At 37.4% G+C, this 19,792-nt stretch overlaps 1 protein-coding gene across 1 annotated transcript in view; it reads left to right on the top strand.

The window, feature by feature from the left end:
- LOC144272375 (von Willebrand factor D and EGF domain-containing protein-like) overlaps positions 1-19,792 on the top strand; it is a 218,268-nt gene that overhangs the window by 64,862 nt on the left and 133,614 nt on the right. The window contains 3 exon segments of the mRNA XM_077830375.1: positions 1,596-1,629; positions 3,830-4,321; positions 5,259-5,718. Coding sequence (XP_077686501.1) covers positions 1,596-1,629; positions 3,830-4,321; positions 5,259-5,718 — 986 coding nt within the window.

Below are 19,792 nucleotides of genomic sequence, written 5' to 3'. Positions count from 1 at the left end.
TGTTGTTGTTTGTTTCGCTGCTTGGGGAGGCAAAAAAGGTAGAGCCGGCCCTGAAGAACAGTTCAGGAAATGTGGCACAGTTGAATCTGAACCCAAACCCTAACGCTTATTTCTGCCTCAGATCTGAACCCTAGTCTAGCTAATCCTGATTCTGCACCCTGTCAGTGCATCCAGCACCCATCTCTGTTGTAACTAGAAAAGACTTCAGAGCTACTGACTTTTAGGAAATGAACACGCAATTAAACTGTATTCAACTTACATAAAATCAGCTGAAGCCATTAATCATCCTAATTTAATTGATGAGTATTTTGAGCTGTAGTTGTGAGCAGCACATACAAGACTCAAAGTTAGAGGCACTCAGTTTCCTTTATATTAATCCATAGAATAGTGGCTAAATCCCCTGGGTTTTAATCTTTTGGGGACTTATCCATTTCCTAGATGTAGATGTGGGTACTGGGGGGTTACTTAGGTGGAAGGAAGGATGGTTTTCGAGACTACAAGAACGGGAAATCTGGGACTCCTGGCAGGAGTCATAGATTCATAGATACTAAGGTCAGAAGGGACCGTTATGATCATCTAGTCTGATCTCCTGCACAACGCAGGCCACAGAATTTCACCCACCCACTCCTGCGAAAAACCTATTCCCAGCATTCCCAGCTTTCCTCCTTTCTTGTGGGAACTTGTCTAGCTCTCTTGGGTTGTAGCTCCAACATGAACCACTAGTCCCTGTTACTGGATGCCAACCCACTCCTCAGAACAAAATGGCAACAGGCTGGCAAGAGGTGGGTAAGCTATCTACAGCTAAGAGAGTGACTGGAGAATTTGTAGTAGCTCTGTGTGGGAACCAGCAGCCAATGGAAGATACAGTATTCAGGGGGAACTTTACATTCTTTGTCCACTTGGAAAGGAGAAGAACTTTCCAGCACTTGTCAGGGACTAGGACGAGACCTTGTTGTGCTCAAGAAAAGCAGGTGAAACTCCTTTTGGGGGAGAGGGACTGGTGACAAATATAACTTTTGCTGTAGACCCTAAGTAAATAAAGATAAGGACTCTAAGAATCAAGGCCATAATCCAAAACCAACTAAAGTCAATGGAAAGACTCATATTATCTTTAAAGAACATTGGATCAGGCCTTATAATACACCCACAGAAAAATTGCAAAATAGGGAGTAAAACCTGTATGCTGATTTCCCTGCTTTTGTTTTTAATTTAATTTTAGACAACAAATTAGTACTTTAGACTTTAGGACTCTCCAGCACCAGAAGCTAATTGGATCATTCACCACCTGGCAATTCAGTTCTCTCCCTGGCTGCAACTTCTTTAAAAAAGCTGCAGGGCTCAGGATGGCACAGAGCTCTTTAAACAGCAACTTTTCCAAATGGCAACTTTACACATAAAATTGCATCCAACCCTCCAAGCCTTTAAAAGAGCATCCTTACCAATAAGGAATAGAAGTTCTATGACATGCAATTCCCATAGCAGCTCCTGATCGGAGAGCAGCAAACATGCTCTTTCCTTTTATTTTCAAGAGTAACACTGAATAATTTTTCTTAGAAAATGTTGAGTTGTGCCTAAACTTTTCAATTTTCCCTGAGGAAAATTACAATGAAACATTTAGTTTCATTTCAGGTAAACCCAAATTGAAACATTTCATTGAGTTTTGATTTGACATTAATCTCTGAATCTGTTGGAGCTTCTGTGCATGGAAGTTGCAGTTCGGGTCTCTCAGGCTTCCTTTCTCTCCTTTGAGTCAGTCTCCCTGGTCAGACTAAATCTCCCATAGTGAACCATGGTCATAGGACTCCCATGAGACTCTTCAAGCTTTCAGCCAGAGGGAGATATACCATGATATATCACTAGAGATGTAGTCTTGCCTGTACTGGGGAATGGGACATGAGACACCCAAATTACAACTTCCAAGAGGCACCGCAGTGGATCAGATGGATGCAGAGAATAATGTAGACTCAAACAGAAACAAAACAGTTCATTTCAGATTGGCAACCAAATTAAATGTTAAAATGGAACATTTTGACATATCTTAATAAAAATTATTGAACTTGTCATTTGCATTAAAGTTTCAATAGTTCAACATTACATCCTGAATCAGGATGAAATCAAATGTCAAAATATCAGAATTTCCTACTGGATGAAAATTCCATTTTTCTTTTAGCTCTAGAAATAATTGCCTCTGAGTTTAAGGTTTCTGTGAGCACCTCTAAAAATTCTGCTGCATTAGTTAGGTTAGGTGTCTTTAAAACTCAGATGATATTAGGACTCTTTCCTCTTAGCCAGCCTCACTTGTGGGTGATGCTTCCATGCAGCACAAGGGAAGGTGTCTGGCAAGCATCCAGTTGGAAGTTAAAGCTCTCATTGCCCTTTTCAAAAAGAACAATAAGTAATTTCAACATCCCCTCTCTCAAGGAAACACATCCTATTGTCTTAGACTGTATGAAAGCTAATGTTGAGTGCATAATGGCTGTTATATTTACCAGTTCAGTCAGAGCAGTAACTCAACATCTAGCTCAGTGTCATTAATTTGAAAAATTCTAGGATTATGAAAACCTCAAATCAAATTGTGTTCTGTTGTATCTGCTCATTTTGCAAAATATTTAATAGAATGCCAAACTCATATATCATACCTAGAAGGGGACCTCTTGAATAGCCAATAACGGTTCCCTTTTCCTCTGTCACTCTGATAACTTCGTAAAAATTTTAGTATTGTATTAGTGTCTATATAATCATTCTATTGTATGTACTGCTTTCAATGGATGAACTGGATAAGATAACCCTGTCCCCACAGCAGTACCAGACCTCTTTTGAGGTTCCGAAATTTTGGTGCACTCTTTTTTATTTTCCTGAACTTCTAGGTTTAGCCTGGGTCGGGAAGCAGAATTACCAAAATACTTCAAGAAATTTTGTTTCTCTCATATTTCAAGTCCAACAAAAGATTGGGGCAGGAACTGTATCTTACAAAACTATAAAGCTCCAAGAACTCTCCTGATGCTGTATAAATAACATCACAAGAAATTCTGTTCTCATGAGACTTACAGCCAAACTTTAATTATGGTTGCTTATTCAAACTGAAACTCTCTAGAATTACCCCCTCATTACTGCTGGACTAAATTAAGGAAGGAATGTAATTAGTTTTGTCTTATGTGATGCCACATCTTTGTGATCAATAAGATATAGTTGTGTGTGTCAATGACAGGAAAGTTCAAATAAAAGTTGTTCCCTTACATTATAATAATGAAATATAGCACACCACACAAATGTTTTTGAAAGGAGTAACATTTTTAAAAGGCAAAAATATGAATGCACTAAATCAGAAGGGAGAGAAGGTGTTGTTTAATAATTAGAGCAGGGAGTGCTAAATTAATACAAGGGTTTAAAATGAAATTTTTGAGCTATATTCATCCTTAGTGTAATTCCCCTGGCTTCAGTTGAGTTATATAGGAATATATCAGACATCTTATGTAAAAAAATGATAATATGCATTTTCTGAAAAATGTGTCCTTTAAAATAATTCTGTAAATTGAAGTCATGCAAGTAGGCACTGATCCAGCAAAGCACTTAAGCACACGCTAGCGAATAGCCCCATTGCATCCATGGACTGCATAGTGCAATTCAGGAAGGGTCATGCAAAGGTGGCTGTAAAACCGCTGAAACTATTCACATGCTTAAAGTAAAGAACATGCTTAAATGTTTTGCTGGATTGGGACCCTATGTCCCCAAGACTTCAGAAAAGAAAGTTGATTTAATGCTGTGGACCAGTTTGTTGAAAGCTGTTTATTTTTTCCCCCAATCTCTTTATTTTTATTTCTTTAATCAGATACCCCCAGGGAAAAGTTTATTTGACAAGACTCCACCAATCTCTGAAGGGAAGAAAAGGAAAAATTACTGCAGATGTCAGAAGGAGCACACTCTATCTCTGCACTCTGTAACTACACCAAATGCCTTTCAGAGTTCTTTTCCACAATCTCTAGGCTGCCATTATGATAATGTGGATTATACTTCTGCAATCCCACATCTAGATGTTACATCAGAATATGTCACTCGCTTAGAAATAGAATCTACTTTAAGAAGTGATGGGAAATTGTTGGCCAAAGCATTTGATCAAAGATATCTGCCTAAATCAGTCAAAAAGCGAGATAGCCACGATAGCAGATTAAAACAATACGCACAAAAAGTTTCCTTGAAAAATCAAAAAAACAACAGTTTTATTAACTCTACTAAACCAGAAGAAGTGCTAGATAGAGCAAAAAGGCAAGAAGACTATTCTGAATACTTACCTTTTTATCCATTTCAAAATGAGACTCAAAAGGTGTCAAGGTTCCTCCCCCACTCTGAACTCTAGGGTACAGATGTGGGGACCTGCATGAAAAACCTCCTAAGCTTATCTTTACCAGCTTAGGTCAAAACTTCCCCAAGGTACAAAATATTCCACCCGTTGTCCTTGGACTGGCCGCTACCACCACCAAACTAATACTGGTTACTGGGGAAGAGCTGTTTGGACGCGTCTTTCCCCCAAAAATACTTCCCAAAACCCTGCACCCCACTTCCTGGACAAGGTTTGGTAAAAAGCCTCACCAATTTGCCTAGGTGACTACAGACCCAGACCCTTGGATCTTAAGAACAATGCACAATCCTCCCAACACTTGCACCCCCCCTTTCCTGGGAAATGTTGGATAAAAAGCCTCACCAATTTGCATAGGTGACCACAAACCCAAACCCTTGGATCTGAGAACAATGAAAAAGCATTCCGTTTTTTTTTTACAAGAAGACTTTTAATAAAAAATAGAAGTAAATAGAAATAAAGAAATCCCCCCTGTAAAATCAGGATGGTAGATATCTTACAGGGTAATTAGATTCAAAAACATAGAGAACCCCTCTAGGCAAAACCTTAAGTTACAAAAAAGATACACAGACAGAAATAGTTATTCTATTCAGCACAATTCTTTTCTCAGCCATTTAAAGAAATCATAATCTAACACATACCTAGCTAGATTACTTACTAAAAGTTCTAAGACTCCATTCCTGGTCTATCCCCGGCCAAGACGAGCATACAGACAGACCCAGACCCTTTGTTTCTCTCCCTCCTCCCAGCTTTTGAAAGTATCTTGTCTCCTCATTGGTCATTTTGGTCAGGTGCCAGCGAGGTTACCTTTAGCTTCTTAACCCTTTACAGGTGAGAGGAGCTTTCCCCTGGCCAGGAGGGATTTCAAAGGGGTTTACCCTTCCCTTTATATTTATGACAAAAGGACTTGGAAAGCTTTGCATATTTTTTCCCAGAGGATTACTTAGAAGGGATTCAGCCGAAAGTTCAGTCAATATGGCCTACTCCAGGTGGCCTAACCTCAACCAAAGCCTTGGAGATCTGTCAGCAGGTTCTTGCTAATTCTACTATTGGCTCCATCTGTAAAGACATCCTTGGGAGACAGCTGGATAAGGCAATTGATATGTGCCTTTTAGATCTGCAACTCAAGGATGACCTGGCGTGGGAAGGTGCAATGATAGCGTTTTTGGAAAATGAGTGTGAAAGAAAAGTGCTAGAAAATAGAACTAAGCTGTTTCATACAGCAAATGGGCTACTTGCCACTCACGAGGAAATACTCACAGCTCTCAGGTGTCCCAATTTCTGTAATGGCAACGGACAGTGCACAGAATGGGGGTGCCGATGCTTTGAAGACCACAGTTCCTATGACTGTAGCATTGCCAAGAGTGAGTAAAACATTCTGTTTGTTCCTATTCTGCCCATCTTCTTATGGTATTAGAGTTATTAGGTGAAACATCTGCACAGAGTTGTTTGCTCTTCAAATAGCTTTACCAGTAAATTATTTGATGAATTAGTAATCAGTGCTTTGACCTTGAAAAGCTGAACAAAATATCTTGTTGGCTGGTCTTTCACTTTTTTACCTCAGTAACATTTTAAAAATGGATTTTAGAAGCCCCTTAACAAATTGGTTTTACAGAAGTGATTTTCTTTACATCTGATCTGTCACCTGCACACTGACAAACACACTGCTGCCAAGAATGAGGGTCCTGCTAATACTGTGGTCGATACACAGGCTAGCACTGCATAGATGGCTCTTTCTTCTTTACTATTAGAAAATAAAATTTGTAAATGAATTTCAAATGTTACAGTAATCCAAAGCAGCTAGAGGAATAAGCAATGTCTGCAAAGTTAAATGACCATGTAACTGGCTATGGGATCAATGTTAGCCTCAGATATGTTCACAGGGCTTATATAGACGTTGCTTGGTGTTAACATGCATCTGTGGACATAATTTGGCCCAAAGGTCCTGATTACACAAACATTTATGCACATACTTACATTCAGGCACATAAGTAGCCCCTTAAAGTTTATGGGTTTGATTCTCATTTAACCTCAGGCCTCTCAGTGTAAATGAGGAACCATTGTGCCAATGTGACTACTTACAGTGCTTGAAGATACGCGTGTGCATAAATGTTTGCAAGATAGAGTTATACTTCGGAAATTTAAGCTCCGATTCAGCAGTTTGTTCAAGCACATGCTTAAACTTAGGAATGCAAGATTTAAGCACATAAGTGCATTTATGAATAAGGATGAGAAGACTCATGTGCTTCAAGTTAAGCACGTGCTTAAGTGTTTTGACTTAATGTAATGCAAACATGAAAACTTTTTTTTATTTGTGGAAATGCTGGGCTAATAATATTTACACAGTAGTTTACTGAACAACTTTTGCTTGTTTAAGCAGAGGGTTTTTTCAGTTATTTACCCAGCTGATACAATATTAATACATTATTATGTTTGGTGCATAATTTATTTGCTGAATTTTGCAAAGATTTCCTGACCAAATGTTTCATGTATTTTTCTATTTTGCCCAGCTTCAATCGATGTGGGGAAATTGTTTTGAACAGATTTTTTCCTATGGATAAAATTCAAGAGAGAGAGAGGGAGGTTTTTAGAAGTCCCTTCTGGTTTTTCAGTCAGCAGTGCTACCTATCAAGTAATAAATGATGGTAGCGGTTATATATGGCTTTATTTGGCAACATTGCTTTGACTGCTAACAAGCAGCAGACTAGAGAAAAGAGCCTGAGACAGCACAGAATGGAAAAAATTGAAAACAAAAATGCACATCAGTTGCTGCAAATACAAACTGATAGACATCCCTGTGTATTGACTGTTTGATTTGCGGCTCAATCAAACTCCAGAGGGTGTTTTCTCAATAATTCCTCCCTTTGGGGACTTTAGTTTATTACTCTAATAAGTTCAAAATACTATAGATCTTCCATCTAGCCTTCCTAGTTGTCCCACGCCCTTGATGCAGGATTCATAGTCCTGTTGCTGCAAAGGCACGCTCCTCCTCCTCCTCCTTGTAGGTTCTCCCCCAGACCTTCCACCTTGAAGTTCAGTTTCTCGGCCTAGGCCTCCTCATTGGCTCTTCACTAGCTTTTCTTAAATAAAAGTCTGCACTCCCTGAAGTTTTTCCCCAAATGTCGACAGGCTACCCTTTTATCTTCCAGAAGGTCTGTTTCTTAGTCACATGCCCCCCCACCCCCCCATCACATGCGCCTTTTACTCCGTCCTGGGTTAAACTTGGCACATTTGGCTGAGCTGTAGCACCTTAAAGGGCCAGTTCACACTGTGGCAGTTTGGAAAATGTAACTCTCATATCCAGTTTGCTACTGAACATGAATTCACTATCCTAGGTATAAAATTAACATTCATATCATCATCGGTGTTTCTAAAAAAAGAACCCACAGAAGGACATTTTCTGTTACCACTTTCCCAGGCACCTTTCTCAGAATTTCATCACATTTCATTTAAAAAGAAACACACTGAAGCTCTTTCAGTTAAACCATGTATACTTTATATTCTGCCAACCTAAATATTTCTTCTGCAGTTTCAGTTGGATATAGGATTCTTCTTACCTGTTAACACCACACTGCAACAAAACACAGCTCCTGTATTCCTTCCAAAAGGTGGACTGAAGTGGATGATGTGATCCATATATATTGCATATATGTAAGAAAGAATGGCCACACTGGGTCAGACAAATGGTCCATCTAGCCCAGCATCCTCTTCTCTGTAAGTGGCCAATGTCAGATACTTCGGAAAGAATGAACAGAACAGAGCAATTATCAAGTGATCCATCTCCAGCGCCTGGCAGTCATAGGCTTAGGGACACCCAGAGCACGGGGTTGCACCCCTGATCATCTTGACTAATAGCCATTGATGGACTTATCCTCCATGAACTTATCTAGTTCTTTTTTGAGCTCCGTTATAGGTTTGACCATCACAACATCCCTTAGCAATGGGTTCCACAGCTTTACTATGCGCTGTGTGAAGAAGTACTTCTTTTTATTTGTTTTAAGCCTGCTGCCTATTAATCTCATTGAGTTACCCCTGGTTCTTGTGTTATGTGAAGGAGTAAATAATACTTCCTTATTCACTTTCTCCACACCACTCATGAATTTTATAGACCTCTATCATATCCCCCTTTAGTCATCTTGTTTCCAAGATGAACAGTGCCAGTTTTTTTAATTTTTCTGCATATGGAAGCTGTTTCATACCCTTAATCATTTTTGTTGTCCTTCTCTGTACTTTTTCCAAATCTAATATATGTTTTTGAGATAAAGCTACCAGAACTGTATCCAGTATTCAAGGTATGGGCATACCATGGATTTATATAGTGGCATTATCATATTTTCTGCCTTATTATCAATCCATTTCCTAATGGTTCCTAACATTCTGTTAGCTTTTTTGACTGCTGCTGCACATTAAGCAGATATTTTCAGAGAACTATCCACAATGACTGCACGATCTCTTTCTTGAGTGGTAACAGCTAATTTAGACCCCATCATTGTGTGTGGATAGTTGGTATTATGTTTTCCATTGTGCATTACTTTACTTTTATCAACATTGAATTTCATTTGCAATTTTCTTGCCCACTTACCCCAGTTTTGTGAGATCTTTTTGTAACTTTTCACAGCCAGCTTTGGATTTAACTATCTTGAATCATTTTGTATCACCTGCAAACTTGCCACCTCACTGTTTACCCCTTTTTCCAGATCATTCATGACGATGTTGAACAGCATATACCCCTGGAGGACCCTCAGATCCCTGGGGAACCCACTATTTACCTCTCTCCATTCTGAAATCCGACCATTTATTCCTACCCTTTGTTTCTTGTCTTATTGATCCATGAGAGGACCTTTCCTCTTATCCTATGATTGCTGACTTTGCTTAAGAGCCTTTGGTGAGGGGCCTTGTCAAATGCTTTCTGAAAATCCAAATATACCATATCCACTGGATCATCCTTCTCCACAAGTTTGTTGACCCCCTATAAGAATTCTAATAGATTGGTGAGGCATGATTTCCCTTTACACCAGCCATGTTGACCCCTCCCCCAATAAATCATGTTCATCTATGTATCTGATCATTCTGTTCTTTAGTATAGTAAATAGTGCTCTTCCTTCTGCAACCTCCTCCGCGTACATTTCTCATTTGCAACTAAGGGTATGTCTATTCTACCCGCCGGATGGGCAGGCAGCGATCGATCCAGCAGGGGTGGATTTATCGCATCTAGTCTAGACGTGATAAATCAACTCCCAAGCACTCTCCCATCGACTCCTGTACTCCACCGGCGCGAGAGGCACAGGCACAGTCGATGGGGGAGCAGCAGCAGTCGACTCACCACGGTGAAGACACCGCAGTGAGTAGCTCTAAGTACATCGACTTCAGCTACGTTATTCCCAGTGTAGACCAGGCCTAAGAGCCTGGATCATATTTTTTACCTAATTAACATTTATAAAGTGCTTTGAAATCCATGGACAAAAACAACTATAGAAGTGCAAAGTACATCTTTTATACAAGAAATTGTCTAAAACATTTTATTGCAGGCATCCATCATGGGGTGCTTTATAGTTACACAAGCTAGAGAGGGCAAAGGAAAGACACAAAAATGGGGGAGAATCAAACTAAAAAGGAGTAAATATCGCTAAAGTGAGTCACTACTGCACATTTTTCTTTGAAAAAAGAAAAATCCTTAACAAATGAAAACAAGCAAATGCAGCTGACCTGGGGAACCTTTAACATTTGCTTTTTTCCATTTTCCACAATACCAGTGAGATTATACATGCTGCCTTCTGAGAAACAGCAAGCAGTTTCTTTGGACTTAAAGCAACAGTCGGCCACAAAATACCGATATACCCAATCCATAGACATCCAATAGCTACTCACATCAACAGAAAAAAAGTTAAAAACAAACAGCTACACAACACAGTCTTACTAGGTGTGGTCAAACTATTAATTACAAATAACTTATCTGAAAAATTTAGCATTTTTTTTCATTTGTGAATTGCTTGCCAGCAGATTGATTTTAGACCCTACTTGTGCAATTTGATTCATATGGATCATCCCTGGTCCCCTGTGAAGCCTTTTTGAAGGGTTTAATGCCTGAATACTGGTATTCATATGAAGAATTGTCATTTCCCAAACATTAATATGAACAAAAATCTTTTTGCATGAATATTTACAAATACTGTATACACAGGGACACAAACATGACTGAACCAAGAGCTGCTTCATATTTAAAAATCTGTTCACCCACTGGTTGGCAGTATTCTGTATGCTCCTAGCTATTCTTACAACCTGAAACTAAAGCTGGTTGAAATTTTTCATTCAAAACTTTTTTATATATTTATTTAATTTATTTATTTTTAAACAAAAATGGCTTTTTTTTCTTTTTTTGGGGGGTCAAAATGGAAATTTCTATGGGGAATGCTCATTTGCCATTCATTTTTTATTTTCATTGAAAAACTGAAACTCTCAATTTTTTTAGTTTTTGATTGCCAAAAACCAAATATATATCTCTATATAGAGGTATATAGATGTCAGCTGAAGATGTGTAGTCTGGGACCACCAAAAGCAAAAAAAATATTTAAAGCCTGAAAAATGTAGGTTTTCAGCCAACATTTTTGGGAGGGGAGAGTTTGTTGAAGAAAAGAGAGACATTTTCAGTTTCTCAATGAATATCTTTGAACAAACATTTTGGCAAAAATGAAAATTTTTATTTTCATTTCAGTTTCTTACAGCGACAGAAAATATTTCTCGATCAGTTCTACCTTAAACATAACTCTAGTTATAGCAAGCAACTAGAATTGGTCACATAGCACAGCTTGTGAAGCAGTTCACAGAATTCATGTCTGTTTTCACACACACAATTTTCTGGAACATTTACCTTTGGGGTTGTGAATGTCTATATTTGGTCTCTTCCCAAAAGTGATTTAAAGAACATGTTGACAAAGTCCTTTGGGCTTTTTCAGTTATGGGATGAGTACAAAGAATATATGTTTTCGCTAGTGCTGAATCAGACTACAGAGAAATGGCTCATACTGTAGTTTCAAGTTTTGCATAAAGATAGTCCTTTCTGAGGACTGAAATCTTTGTTTGGGTTGAGGAACATACTGTTGAAAATTACTTCTGAACATGTTCATGGCCACTGCTAAGACTTTAGCAAAGACTAATGATTAAGGAAATCTTAATTTTTGCATAAATTTCCTAAATTTTGAGTGCTTTGCAACCTTAATAATGTTCTTTTCATGTAGTTTTGTTTGTGTGTAACATATACATATTGCGTTCAGTCTTACTCCCACTGAACTCGGTGTCAAAAACACAATTACATCGATAGCAAGATTTGGCTATAATTGTTATTAAAAGCAATGGGAGCAAGTTTGGGCCCCCAGTTATCCACAACAAAAGACTGTTAAATCCTTTGCTTCACTGTTTCTATTTTCTTCAAATATAGCTGGTATATGAGTTTTCAGGAAGATTTAAAGTTTGAAGAGGTAGGAACAAACTGATTTTTAGCTACAGGGAATAAAAGAAATATTAGATAAATGTCAAAAGTCAAATCAATGTAATATTTTAATGACTTAACTCATGTTTTCCATTTTTCAGAACTTTTCTCCTTTGTCTTCAGATGAATTCTATAATTTTTCAAGCTTAATTAATTTTTAAGCCAAATTTATAGGGGAGAAAAAATGGGCCTTTGCAATGGAAGTTGGTTGCAATCTTAAATATGTAGAGGCTACTTCATCTCCACAATATTCATAGATTACAAGGCCAGAAGGAACAAATGTGATCATCTAGTCAGACCTCCTCTTGATGCAGGTTATAGGACTTCCTAGAATTAATTTCTGTTTGAACTAGAGCATTGGTTGATAAACATAATAGCACTGAAGTAATCTATTTGGACTTCTTTAAGGTGTTTCACTTGCTACCACACATTTTGATTAAAAAACCTAGAAAAATATAAAATTAAGATGGTACACATTACATGGAATAAAAGCTGGCTATTTGATAGGTCTCAAAATGTAATTATAAATAGGGAATCATCATTGAGTGAGTGTGTTTCTAGTGGGGTCGGTCCTGCAAGGATCTGTTTTAGGCTATATGCTATTTAACATTTTTATCAATAACCTAGAGGAAAATAAAGTCATCACTGATAAAGTTTGCAGATTGCATAAAAACTGGGGAAAGTGGAAAATAACGAAGAGGACAGGTCACTAATATAGAGTGATCTAGATCACTTTGTAAACTTGATGGAAACAAATAATATGCATTTTAATACAGCTGAATGTACTAAATACATACTCTAGGAACAAAGAATGTAGGTTATGCTTACAGGACAGTGGATTCTATCCGGGATGCAGTAACTCTGAAAAAAATCAGAGGGATGGATATGGACAATCAGCTCCCACTGACATTTATACTGTGGCCAAAAGAGATAATGCCACCCTGAGATGCAAACAGGGGAATCTCGACTAAGAGGAGAGAGGTTATTTTACCTCTGTATGTGGCACTGGTACGACTGCTGCTGAAATACTGTGTCCAGTTCTGGTCTTATTCAAGAAGGATGTTGATAAATTGGAGAAAGTTCAGAGAAAAGCCACAAGAATGATTAAAAGGATTAGAAACCCTGCCTTATAGCAATAGACGTAAGGAGCTCAATCTATCTAGCTCAACAAAGAGAAGGTTAAGGGCTGAATTAATTACAGTCTATAAGAACCTACATGGGCAACAAATATTTAATAATGGACTGTTCAGTCAAGCAGATAAAGTTATAAACTAATCCAATGGCTGGAAGATGAAGGTAGACACATTCAGACTGGAAATAAGGTGTAATTTTTTAACGGGGAGAGTAATTAACCATTGGAAAAATTTGCCAAGAGTTTTGGTGGATTCACCATCACTGATAATTTTAAAATCACAATTGGATGTTTGTTCTAAAATAAATGGTCTAGAATTTGTTTTCGGGAAGTTCCATGGCCTGTGTTATACAGGAGGACAGACTAAATGATCATGATGGTCCCTTCTGGGTTTGCCATCTATGAACCTATGAAATTAATGTGTTTAGTATAAACGTGCCAAAGTTAATGTTGTTTGAACCTTCACTTTTACAGTCACTGACTTTATGATTTAATCTGTACTTGCTTAACATTGCAGCGACACAGAGCTTTTTTTTTTTTTTACATTTAATGGACAAAAATGTTAAGAGAAGATTGTGTTTGTCATAAAACTAGGCTTGGAAGGATTTGATTTTTATCAGTAAATATGTGAGTTTCACTGTGCACACACAAACTAATGAAAGAGTATATCCATTGATAATAATTGAAATTTACAGATAGGCCAAATGATGAAATGCTGCTTGAGAACTTATTAGAGTTTGATTTAAGGCTATTTGCTTTGAATATTTTGACATGAGGCTAACAATTTATGTTTTAATTATTATGAAGCTTTAGCTTTTTGAATCTCATCATCTACTACTGCCATTAAATAATTGTCTAACCACCCCCAAAATTCCCTGCAACTGTGAAAATTTAAATCAATAAAAATAGAAAAAAATGCATAAAATTTAACATTGCTATTATCCATCAAAATTATTTAAAAAATAAAAATTAAATTCTGCCAAGCCTGCATTAAACCTATTCACAGAGATGAGTGCTATAGTGTCACACAGTAAAGGGAGCAATTTAAACAGCAATACTGTGTTTGTTAAACAGCAGTTAAAATATTATCTTCAGTTCTCAGAACTGAGTATCTCTCTATCTTTTTATCTCAACTCTTCTAAGATATCAAGGGTGAACTCCTGGCCCCGCAGAAGTCAATGGGAGTTTTCAGTGGAAAAATCCCAATGACATCAGTAGGGTCAGGCTTTCACACCAGAAAACACTCCTAGTAGCAAAGAACTAAAATACCCCCACACCAGTAAAGATGTATATGCTAATAAAAACAGTATGAACCAACTGACTTGCAAGTCATGCATGCCTAATTCTAGCTTGTACAGGAACACTTGTACAGTCACTCATGGACAAGGAGAAACAGCATAAGCCTCAGATTTCAATACACTCGTTTAGAGAATAAAAGGTGTAGAAGTTAAGGAAGAGGAAAGAATGGAATGGGGTTTCTGTAGGAGAAAGTACAAAGTTGCCTCACGCTTGCTTTAAGAGGTGCAAGACCCAAGATACAATAAAGTGTATGTTGATATTGAACAAAGATTGTCCTCTGTGATGCTTAGTTAAATTCCACTCTCTGGAAGAAGTTACCAAAGGGGGAAAGATACATGAATAATGAAGCAGAAGAAGAGTCCTTGTTTTGAACATGTCTGTACCCATAAGCTGCAGAACAAAGTATAGTATAACTTTCTCAAACCAGAATTTGCATGCATGTCTTAAAATTGTCACAACAGCAAAGAGAATAATACCAGGAGCATGTTTGAAATTTCTTGTCTCACACTCACCAAAATCCTACCCTTAGGATTGTACATGACAACGTGTTTCTGACATTGGAAATGTATATCCCTGAAGGGTATAGGAAAATAAGGTGTGCATACAATATTTTTAAGGAATGCAAATACAACCCAGAACACATTTCAAATAATTCAGCATTTAAGCATGTTTGAATTCACGAGAGGTGAATGTTTCTTGTAGATTTACTCCTCATGTAATGTTGATTTCAACAAGGAGCTGTCCAGGTGGCCAGAGTTATAATTATCCTCAAATGAAAACTGCAATTTAGAGTTGAAAGGCACCTCTGAAATTTGGCATTGCTCCAGAATCTTAGACTTTCTTAATGCTGCTTCACATTTAATAAAAACTCCCAACACCTGTAGACGGTGCTTAAAATGTCATTACCACCTGTAATTAAATGGAGAATCCAATTACCATGGTTAACAAATCAGGTTGGCGCCTCCAATTTCTATACATTGACCACATTGACTATAAAAAAATCCATAACCAGTAAAGTACACATAGATGGATATTATATGCAGCTTGTATAAAGCTCTCTAGAGCAATTACAAAATAAAAGGTAATGAGGAATAATAAGGACAAATCAGTTTAACTGAGGTAATGACACTTTAAGAGCTCTGGTTGCAAGTTTCAATTCAAATGTGGAAAGTTCTGGAAAAAAAATTCCAGCCATCAAAGCAAAAGAAAATAAACTTCTTAAAACATATTACAGGACGACACGAAGCTAATGCTAAACCACCCGTATTTAGGAATGTATCATTCTCATAGGAAGGTGAGGGATCCATGTGTTTAAACCCTTGTATGCTGAGATGTGAATATGCTTCTTGATTTCAGCATTTCTGCTAAGAAGCTGTTTGGATCTAGCTGAATTTTTAGAGCTCTGAATCACAGCCAAACAGGTCCCCTGTAGCCACTTATAATAGCAGTTACATGAGTTACGCTGTGTTATTTTTAAAATAATTCTATTGACCATTTTGAATTTTATCATACTGATTTTGGCCCAAATCTTGTTCTTTTACTGCAGCTGTAATTAGAGAATATTAATGAAAAACAAAAGCTATATTATATAATGCTATGGGACGGTGTTAAAGCTACCGAAGTGGAAAACTTTGGAATGAAGGCTTCCCACGATCTTGTAGCACAGATGGCATATGAGATCTGTTAAGCCCTTCTGACTCCTCTGGCCCAAGATGGAGTAGAAAGATAGCCAAGGGTGGGATATCATGGGGAATGAAGTTTAAAGCTGACCCTAAACATTATTTTGCTCTCATTGTTTATGTTATAGAACAAAACAGAAGGGAAAATTAAAAGGGAAGATTGAAAATGCTTTGAGTCCTAAGGGGAAGGGTGCTATCTTCAGATTTTATTAGTTAAAAAAATCTGCTGTTGAGATTTTATATGAGTACATATTGACTTTGAAATAAATATGGTGCTTTCACTGCTATCAGCTCCATGGTCCTTAATCTCCAGATCATGACGGGCTGTGGAAATTATTTAAGGGCCATTAGTCTGTCAAGCAAATACATACTTTTTGGCACATTTAATATGTGGTTTATAGACATGATAGATCACAACAGCTTTGAGTAGGCCATTATGGTGCATTGGGTCATGGACAATCTCTATGCATAAATTAGGCTATCTACTGCATACCAAACACTGAATGGAAAAACAGTTAATTTTTCAAACTTGGTTTACATTGATTTTTATACAGAAAGGCAGTAGCTGCTCATGGAGTCTCATCTCTCTCTCATTGGCCCAGACTCTGCCACCCATACTCGTGTTAGGTAGTACTTTATTCTACTAGTAGCCCCATGGAAATCAGTAGAACAACCTGCAGGGTAAGGTGCTACTCAATGAAGATAAATGGGGTAGATTCTGGTCCTTTGAAATTAGCATCAATTCTGCCAGTGACTTCAGTGGGACTATGATTAGACACTTGATGAACACAGTAGGGTATTTTATAGGACAGTGCTGGCTTTTAGTAGGGAATAGTCATCTGAAATCACAAAACATCCCTCACACAAATCAAATTAATCCAATTTTTAGAAGTTAGAATTAAATTACTATAGAAAAACCAAAACACCTTCTCTTGGGGTAATTTTGGAAATCACCTTATATACCTGTGTGTAGGTTGAAATACATTTTTAAAGGGACAAGTTATAGCAATCTATCAAAAATTGTCTTTTAAAAGAAATGCTGACATATTCTTAGGTATAGTGGAGATAGTGGACATCACAGTGATTACCATTTAAGCCTTGTTGGCCAAAAGACCATGCTATTACAATGAAACACTGCAATTATTAAACGGGCATTATTCTTTTGGAAGATTTCTTTCTTTTAAATCTAAGACAATGGACTTGAGTCTCTTCTCCTTTACACCCACATAATTTCATTGACTTTATATGAGTTAGGGCTGATTTTCACTAGCATACATGAGAGAATATCAGGCCTTTTGTCTTAAAAATATTCATTTCTTTTTCCCAAAGTCCCTCTTCATGTTATTGACTCCACTTTTCCATTCCATCATTCTGATTTTTCTTTCTTATTTAGCTGATTGTAAATGTTTGAATGTTTCCTGTGACTGTCCAGTATAATAGATGCTCCCATACTTCCTCCAAACACACACAAAGATGGCAAGTGAGGTAGAGTTGTTTATGTACTAAGAGCTAACACCCTCTTATCCCATCATATTCCTGTTACTTCACTACTAATTTTTGAAACCACAGGAGCATGGTATGCAGGTTTCCCATGTACAGTACGTAGCTGTTTAACATGCTGCTGCCACTCCGCTAGGATCAGGGTTTTTTGGTAGAGCTTAAATGTATTAAAAATACATTCTTACTTCCTTCAAGCTGATATTCCTAGTGTCTCCAAAGGAGTATGGCCTATGCACTGAGATAACTCTATTTTGCAGACGGGGCTGTGTAAAGTCTGTAAATGGAAACTTTTATGTTGAGGGTCAAAATCTCAACTTAATAAATTTTTCCCAGCCTACATGAGTATCTCAGAAAACAGATGTGGATGGAATATGAAAATGTATATCAAACATTGCAAAAATATTGGAATTTGTTAACTGTTTGGTTATTGCTTTGGTATATTTTTCAGTTACATCAAATAATGTTTTAATATGGATATTAAGTATTTTTTTCAGATTTATCTGCAAGTTGCTTTTAGCACTATTAATTCCTTCCTCCCAGCTTGCACACACAGCCATACAAAGGCCCAATACTGCCCACTCTTAAGAACATAACTTTATTCATTTGAGTGGGCTCATTGACATCAGTGGGACCTTTCATCTGAATAAAATTACTTAATGGGCATGTCCAGAAGTAGGCCCTGAACACCTACAGAAAGATGCTTTTCTAGGATGCAGAACAAAGTGTTCAAACAAACACAATAAACAACTTTTAGCAAGGAGGAACCTAGGCCTGGATGTCACTAGAGGTAACATTTTCAAAAGTCCCTTTTGAAAACAGAACTTAGGTGCTTTTGAAAAATGTACCCCAGATGCTTTTATACTTAGCAAACCAATGCTGCAATAGGACCATATATGGGGAAATCACCACCATAGCATATACAAACCTCATGAAAAACTAAAATAAAACATTTTTGAACTAATCCTTACAGGTTTTGCTACTGCGATACTCTGATGTATGTTAAAGGTAAGAGATTTCCACAGCCACATAAAGCAGACTTCTAACTAAGAGTTTTGTAAGTGATTCTTAAGGGTTAACAAGCCTGGTTTAGTTTTGAAGTCTTTTTCTTTCCATAGCAATTTTAGTTTAAAATTTTTATAGTGATAATGTAATAAACACACATTTGAAAAGACAAACATCAATATCACCCTCAATCTATTGTTTTAACTCCCAATTCTTTCCATCCAAAGCACAAACCTGGCTGAGTTAGAGTGGGGTTATTAGCTTGATAGTTACAAAGTCAATAGAAACTGAATTTTAAAAGGATATCAAATTCTTATCATAGGGTACGTGGAAGGTTGCATGCTCAGTGATCCATATTGTTCCCTGAAGATCAGATCAGGGAGATTAGTCTTTTCTGCTGATTAGTTTATTTGCTTTAATGCAAAGCAGTGAAAGCAATTCAGTGAAGCATGTGGCTAAAGAAGAGCATTTTCTGAGTTATGGAGAATTCAATACTACAAAACTTCATAAAATGGGAAGTCTGACAACAGCCAGAACATTCAAATGTAAGTGTATAATTCTTTATACTGTGCTGCTTGAAGGCATTACAGGAAGTTTCAGACTTAAATCTTGCAAAACCAAAACCAAATGAAATGGGAAACCTTAGTTTCCTTACAGGATAGTTCATGAACACCCATAAAAAGCTTGTTCAATTTTGAATAGTAAACATGTTCATAAGAACCAAAGCTCATTTACAATTTGCAAACAGAAAAAAAAAAGGCAACATTCACCTACTAAAATACTCACTATGGACAATTCATCCTGCTCTGCTGTGGACATATAGGCCCTGATCCTGCAGACACTAACGTAGGTAAGTAACTTCACATAAATAGCCACTTAGAGTTCAATGTGACTAGTCACATGCCTAAAGATACTGACCAGGAGCCTAATCCAAAGTCCCATTAACTCTACAGGGCCTTGGATCAGATCCTACAAAGAAAGTTCTGACATACAGAAGTGGGCCAGTACCCACTGATTCCAGTGGCTACTGTTACACTAAGAAGCATAATTGTTTACAGCATTGGGACCATAGTATTTTTTATTTTATTACTGCTCACCGGCATGATATAGGAACCTATGCTTAGGTACATATTTGAATCCAAACTCGGACACAGATGTCAAAAATATTCAAATGAGACCTTCAGATCCAAAGTCCTGTTTCCTTTGCACATCATGACACTTTTGTGAAGAAAAGAGGATTTACCTCTTCAATTTCCTGTGCCACTTGCGGCACAGCGGCTGGTTGGCACCGACCCCCAGAAATGGCTTCATTTCAATAGTGTACACCTCTATAGTTTGTG

Source organism: Eretmochelys imbricata, chromosome 11 (assembly GCF_965152235.1).
Source record: "Eretmochelys imbricata isolate rEreImb1 chromosome 11, rEreImb1.hap1, whole genome shotgun sequence".
In the NCBI taxonomy this organism is placed as follows: domain Eukaryota; kingdom Metazoa; phylum Chordata; order Testudines; family Cheloniidae; genus Eretmochelys; species Eretmochelys imbricata.
This window is presented reverse-complemented; position numbering and strand designations above follow the sequence as displayed.